Raw genomic sequence first — 7,406 nt, 5'->3', positions numbered from 1 at the left:
AAATGATAACCTAGATCACTACTGACTTTAATTGTTTCTGGTTATAAATTTGTATGATTTGGGACGAAGATGTAGAAAACAGAAAAATCCACGCACTAGGGGCAGGTAGAAACCCTACTCGGGGACAATAGAGTTTACATAAAGTCATGAGCAAATCACCAAATCAATTATCCAAAACAATCTAATTATAAATATAATTTAACTTTCTGAGTAGGGATTTACTTATACTACAAGATTCATTATATATATGATTTCGTTACAAATTTGAAAAATAAATGAAGTGTTGGAAATATATATATAAATTATAGAAGAAGACATGATCTCTAAAATGATAGGTGGGGATGGTACAGTAAGCACAAAGTTTATTGTACTTTTGGACTCACAATGCAAGGCTAATGGTTGGCCTTGCAATGTAGCAAATAATTTCCTTCTTCTATTTACAACAATAAATGATGCTATAATATTGCTATATATGTATGTGTACGTTATTTCTTATTTCCAATAGAGGAAGTAAAACCTAAAATGATATTGTGCATCCATGATCACCATTGAGGAGGCCCTTCGAGACGAAGATAGTCATACATGACTCCCTGAAAAACAGTTTCGTCCCTGGATTGTGTAAGATAGATCGTATTGTTTCCTTCTTGGAATAGATTTCCTGATGCTTTTATGCTGTAAAACCGATATAACCCATGAATTCCGTGCCTGGCGATGGCATTGTCCCTTCCTATAAGTCCCGTTGAAAAGTGAGCTGGTTGTGCATTTGGGTCATTGAACCGAACCTTAAATTGCAATCACGAGAATTCCATAAGAAAAATATCAACAGAGAACAATATGGTGGGTACCGAATGATTGTGCTTCAGAAGTAATTATATTTTCTATGGAAAATAAACATTCTTAATTAATATTGTTTTGGTGCCTCTAGAATGAGAGAAGGAAGTGTAGAAGAAATGAAAAATTGGTGGTTTTCCATACCTGCAATTCAGCAAAATTGGCAGACGCCAAGGCCAGTTGGAGTGTGTAAATTCCGTTCTTATTCACGTTTTCTATTTCAAATTTGATCTGCCATGTTGTTCCTTTATATGCTCGATTATTCGTACTCCTGCAATGTAATGTGTATTAATTCAACCATGCATGCAACTCCTTTATATGGAAAAAAAAAAAAAAAAAAAACTGAACAAATTGCATACAAGTGTCGTGTACTCCTTTTAAAAAAAGTGAATAAATATGAGATTCGCATGAAAAAACTTATCTCTTAATTATGGATCCCCCTCTTTTTCAAAATGAGTACACGATACTTATACAACTTATAACTATATATATATATATATATATATATATATATATATATATATATAGCATTACTCATTATAAATACCTAGTAACTTGAGCATAGAACCAGTCTTTCCGATAATCGCTAACATTGATAGTGTAGATAAGATCTTGATCCTGATATAGATCTCCATACCTATCCCATAAGCCATATTGCCTGAACCTACAGCCAGTTAATTTATTGAAAAGTCAGTAATAATATTTTACTTAGATTGAAGCTGCTTTGATCTATATATATGTGTGGCTACTGGTCATAGGACTAACTTTTCTGAGTTATTATATAATCTGTTTGTTAGCGTTGGCTTTGGGTCCGGTATATAGAACTCAGCGGCAGTGCGGTCAGGAATGCCAATTTCCCACAGAGTTGGACCATTTCTCGGTGGCCTGTACACAATTAGACCCAATTTGACTTCTGAACCTGCATTTTTGGATGTCATTTAAGTTAGCAATATCGATAAGCTGAGAGTGATCCATGCACTGCATGTTTTTCATGTTGTAATTGGTCTCCTATCAACTAGCAATATTGATATATGCTTCTGTAGATCATATGTTACCTGGTTTAATAGTAATCTTGGTGTTATTTTGGTAATCCCCAACAACACCAGGGACCCACGCATACAAATTATAGTCTCCTGGTCGAACGTTTTTTATTTGGAAACGTCCCTCCTTGTCAGCCTGGGTCCAGAACTGATAACCCTAAAAATACACAAAATTTTATAGCTTAATAGTGTGATCGAAACACCCTAATTCATTAACTTCAAGGGAAAAATCATGCATACGAGAAATTTACCTTGGTTTCTCTTTGCCATGATCCCGCCTCTCCAGGAGCAGCCAAACCCACATAAGCAGATTCTGCCCACTGTAGTGATCTCTCATTCATGTAGCTAATAATATACCATGAAAATTAAGTGGAAATAAGTTAATGCTTTTGCATTCAGTCATGTCATTCGATATTAACATGCATATCATGTGGAGAAAATCATATATTCTTGTAACCAAACTATGTACATACCGGTCACGGACTACCAATTGACCGACGACAGTTCCACGTTGACTGGCCGTGGGGAAATCTTCTGATTGAATGAAGTTGTATGGCCAGCTCTGGACTTCACGCAACATCTGATCATACAATTAAGTAGATCACTTTAAATATGGCTTTGTAGGAATAGATCAACACCTTAATTAATTAATTAATAATTAGCTTAATTATATTGTATATACCTGGTCTTTAGCGTCTGCCCAAAGTTTTTGGAGATCCTTCTTTGTGGAAACAGAGTTGAGATATACAAATATAGGACCAAAAACTTTTTTCCATGGCTCTCCATTTTCAAATTTCATGTTTAGTTCCTCTCCCGCATAATGGGTACTCATGAACATCTGGACATAGGCATTCAAATCACAGTCATGGTCATATTAATATATTACCATTATAATTGAATATATTAAAACCTTTGAAATTTGCTGAATGATATCTTTGAAATGGGGGGCAGTTCTTCTTTGAAATTCTGAAAATATTGTACTATTTTTATTCTGCAATTATTATATGATATTGTTGCAGAGATGTTCTTTCTTAATTATTTTCTGATCTTTTATAGCTCAGCTTAGGCGGCTAATTAATTTATAAAACATATAATTTATAAGTTAATCAGGATTTCAGAGGTTTAAGGATGCAGATCATTGGAATATTAATAGATCATAATCTAGACTTACGGAGAGAACAGTAGGGCCCACATGGGAGGTGAGCTCTTGCTTGATGGGCCCCGCCGAACGGAACTCATTACTGGGTGTAATGATCCAGAACCCAACGGGTGGGTCAGCGGATAACCACCCATGAACCTTATTATCTTTACCCTCCGACGAGTACTGATACTTGTCATCCACCTGCGTAACCCGAAGCCATGCAGATAACCATCAGACAGATAATTTAGCCATTTTTCTGTTTTATTTATTGTTAATTTTTCTGTTTTATTTTTTATTGGTAAAAAGAAAATTCGAGAAACCAAGAAAATACCAGGACTTGAATGATTAATGGACCGGACGATTGATCATTTAATTGACTGACTTATTTGACACATGATGCATATAGTCAAACAAAAAGACAAAAAAATAATTAACAACTTTGAAATATAAATGCGAAGAAGGACTGAGATTTTAGGGTACCTCTCCCATAAGTTCTGGATTTGATGTATCAGTCAAAAGAACAGCCTCCGGGTAGGCGAGGGCCTGTCCTTTTTCCCGATCTTCCTGCGTTGGCATGATCCTCTGCTTGTCATCCGATAGCGCCATGTAGCGAAATCTGACCATTTATTTCAAATACCATATATTATTACCACCATACACCTAGCTAGCTTTTATGTATTGACTTTTTAATATCATGTCATTTAATTTCTCTTGGAATAAATTAACAGAAAATGAACATTTGTATTCATTTACTTGTCCCCTCGAAGCTTGTAAACGGCTCTTATTTGACCAAAAGACACCTCCGGCCAACCTTTAAGGCGCTCAAATATTGCATACGAATAATATCCCGAGATGCCACGTTGAAAGATGTACCTACAAATTGAAACTTATGTATGATCAGTACCCTAGCTAGCCTAGCCTGCACTAATATTATAAAATATAAATAAATACATAATAATTATTATATATTACCACGTACGTACGTACGTACCTTCTTTCTACATTTAAAGGAACGATTTGTTTTCCACGGAGAGAAAGGTTCCATGTCTGAGTAAAGGAAAGCTCTATTTGGTCTTTGTTCTCTTTTATAATCGTAAAATGTGTTCCTGCTATTCTGCAAATTATTACAAATTTTTTAGTTTTGGAGATAAGGTGCATGCGGCCTGCATGCATGCATTTCTTTCATAAACCTCTAGCTAGATTTGCAGAGAGAATTTATTAACGAACGTACGTACTACGTACCTCCCAACAAGACCATCGTGACCATCTGGCTCATTCCAAACTACATCCCAATACCTGGAGACATAAGACATCATGTATCATGTTTTTTGTCGAACAATATTAATGTACGTGTATATATAGAATAACGTAACGTGGTAAAACCTAGAAACTATAGGGTCTAAGTATTTAGACAAACGGCTCCCCAAAGTCACGATCAGTTTAATAAGGCAAGTCTTTTTTTTAAAAAAAAAAAAGAAAAAAAAGTTTAACAAGGAAAGTGAATTAAACTGCCGGTCTTGACAAAGTGAATTCCACGTACCCTCGATTATCTCTTTCATTACGAGCCTCAAGTAAATTATCGACACCGTTGTACTTGATTCCCACAACATCACCTGCCGGTCTTGACAAAGTGACTTGCACCAGTCCATTGTCCACCACCACCTGAAATGATTTACCTTATCATCATCACTAAGGGTACGTGTCTATATATATCTATATATATATATATATATATATACATATATATTTACAGCATTAATTTTGAGATTAAGAAAAATAAAAAAGAGAAAAGGTCGTCGGATGAATTATATGAATGCATGGTTTAGTTATATTTCGTCCATATAGCCATCATGCATGTGCATCTTCTGTTCTGCTTTCACACGCTTGAAAGAGTTCACGGTAGGTTATATGACCAATAACTTGTTTTTCGGGAAATAAATTATACTTTTCACCCCATGAACTACCTGGTTTGTTTTTGCAAAGGATCAGATGAAATGAGATAAGATTAGTTAAAATTAAATTTAAAAGTTGAATAAAATATTGTTAGAATATATTTTCTAATATTATTTTTATTTTAAGATTTGAAAAAGTTGAATTGATTATTTTATTTTGTATGAAAATTTAAAAAAATTATAATAATCAGATGAGATGAGATTAATTGAGAAGAGTTGTGAAAACAAACGAGTTTCCATTCTACATTACTAAAACTTCAATTTAATTACATCCTAAACTCTCACTATATTTATAAAATTTATTAATGATTTCTTATATTAATTCAAACCTTTTGTCTTTCTAGTTCAAATATTAATTTGAAAACTCAATCGTCGTTTGTGACTGGTCAAAAGTGATCTCTAAGCCGTCAACAAATATAAAAAACCATCGGTATCTTGAACCTTTTTTTTTTTTTTTTAATTAAAGTGGAGTACCCACGCAATAGCTAATGTGTTCATCTACCAGATTGTAAGTAGCGAAACTCATTCAAGACTTGTGAAGTCTACGTAGAGACAATATACTAATTTGCAATTGATTTTTGTGTCCAGATTTTGAGCGAAGAATCGAGAGCTCATTAGTATAACTTGTGATAATTAACTAAACAAATTTGGTGATTAAGTAATATGTTTTAGCTTTTTGTGATGAGAAAATATTACGTAACAAAAAAAAAAAAGCTAGAGATCAGCGCAAGTGGATTTACCTGTAGACGATCGTGGGTGTCCAGCTTCAGTTCACGAGTTTCTTGGCCGTTGACGTTCGCTAGAACCCTCCTGCTTTATATATACATATAAAATAAATTATCCAAGAAACATCTTTTGTACCTTTTGTAAAACATAAAAGTAATTAAGGTTGAAATAACGTTTCAATTATCATGCACAGTGAGTGGGAGAGAGAGAGAGAGAGAGAGAGAATCATGGAGAAAAGGAGGCGGAAACAAAGTGAGAACAGGTTCATTATTTGATGAAGAAACTGTGGTACTTTTCTTCTCATACTTTTCGCCAATCAGTTGCCATGAATTGCGGGCTGGGTGCGTGGCTGAACGGGAAGGAAACCTCAAGGAAAGTGAAGTACTTCTAGCTTGTAGGGACAATAGAAAAATAGGGCGCACGCAAACATATTTCTAGAGTTGGTTTATTAAATATTTCAAAGGGTGACTTTCGTTGCATGAAAAACTGACCATCTGAATAGTGCTAAATTTGCTGTTTCTCCATTAATGGAATCTACCACATATATAATTCAATTACTTGCAAAATGAAAGAAAAATATAACGAATGTTGCTATTTTCGAACTCGTTTCCTATCCTTTCATACATGTCAGTCTTGTGTACATATTCTCCTCATGAGTACGCGGTACTGCATGACGAGATCATGATTGTACGCGCGCGGTGTGAATCTGACTGAAAGAGAGGATGACAAAGTTATATATGAATGTGGAAATATCCTCTTCAAGCATCTTTGAAATTAAAAAGAGGTTTTTATGGCAACATACATGCCTCAAAAACAGTTCGTACGTAAAATTTAAGTTATACGTAAAAATATAAAAATTCGACGTACAACGTAATTAGTTAATCCATTATTTCACCCGATCGAAGACGGGGTGGATTTATTGAAGTATCAAGTACACTATTTCATTTGGAGTAATGCTAGTTTTACCTTAAATTTTCTCTAGTACTGATTAATGTAAATATGCGTTTTAAGTAGTTTCATAAATTAATTATTTAAATTAATATTATTGATGAAAGAAAATGCAAATTATGGAGTACGGCCTACTACCTACTATATTGCCTTTGATACCAAATATATATATAAAAGTGTTTTATCTATAAAAACCTTTTATAAAAATGTAAATATAATATATATATAACATCTTGTACTTCAATCAATTTGTAAGTTTTATCTTTATAAAATCTTGTTGCGAACAATAGTAATTTACTGATATAAAGATAATATTTGAGGAAGAACCTCAGGGGGGTCTTCTCAGTATAATCGGTGGTGAGCAAGAAGTAAACCAGCACAATCACTCCTAAGAACCCAACAAGCGAACCCCATTCATGCCTTCTCAAGTACTTTGCATTCTCCATTATTTGGACCTGAGAATATAAATTTCATTAAAACAAGAAACACTATATATAAAGACGTCATGATGTGTATGTTGTTAATGAATTCGAGCATTAATCATGTTGTTTGGAAGTTCAGAAATAGCGTATATATATAATAGAAAATCTCTTCCTCCAAACGAAGAAAAGAAAAGAGAAATCCAATATATAATACCTATGCAAGCTGCACGCAACGAAGATTTTCCTGCAACAAATGCCAAGTAGTACAATTCTTTATCTAATTGATAATCCTTGCTGTCTGATCGGGAACCTTGAGAGTTTCGAAAACCCTGCAGATGTGAGATGT

The 7,406-nt window shown here is 34.0% G+C and overlaps 1 protein-coding gene across 2 annotated transcripts; it reads right to left on the bottom strand.

Moving 5' to 3' along the window:
* Positions 1-272: 272 nt before the first annotated feature.
* Positions 273-7,406, bottom strand: LOC108984581 (rhamnogalacturonate lyase-like). Of its 2 annotated transcripts, none has more exons than XM_035695539.1 (17): positions 7,275-7,406; positions 6,966-7,093; positions 5,705-5,774; positions 4,553-4,674; positions 4,255-4,308; positions 4,004-4,126; positions 3,766-3,885; positions 3,493-3,628; positions 3,043-3,213; positions 2,554-2,709; positions 2,345-2,451; positions 2,123-2,216; positions 1,887-2,028; positions 1,597-1,750; positions 1,379-1,495; positions 976-1,102; positions 273-782 (listed from the first exon to the last, which is right to left on the bottom strand). In XM_035695539.1, the coding sequence occupies exons 2-17, from the start codon at positions 7,082-7,084 to the stop codon at positions 543-545; spliced, it is 2,052 nt and encodes a 683-aa protein (XP_035551432.1). In that variant the 5' UTR covers positions 7,085-7,093; positions 7,275-7,406; the 3' UTR covers positions 273-542. The 2 variants fall into 2 exon arrangements, with proteins under 2 accessions (XP_035551432.1, XP_018812133.2); XM_018956588.2 differs by having other exon boundaries at positions 5,705-5,777; positions 7,275-7,380.

Source organism: Juglans regia, chromosome 11 (genome assembly GCF_001411555.2).
Source record: "Juglans regia cultivar Chandler chromosome 11, Walnut 2.0, whole genome shotgun sequence".
Classification (NCBI taxonomy): domain Eukaryota; kingdom Viridiplantae; phylum Streptophyta; class Magnoliopsida; order Fagales; family Juglandaceae; genus Juglans; species Juglans regia.
This window is presented reverse-complemented; position numbering and strand designations above follow the sequence as displayed.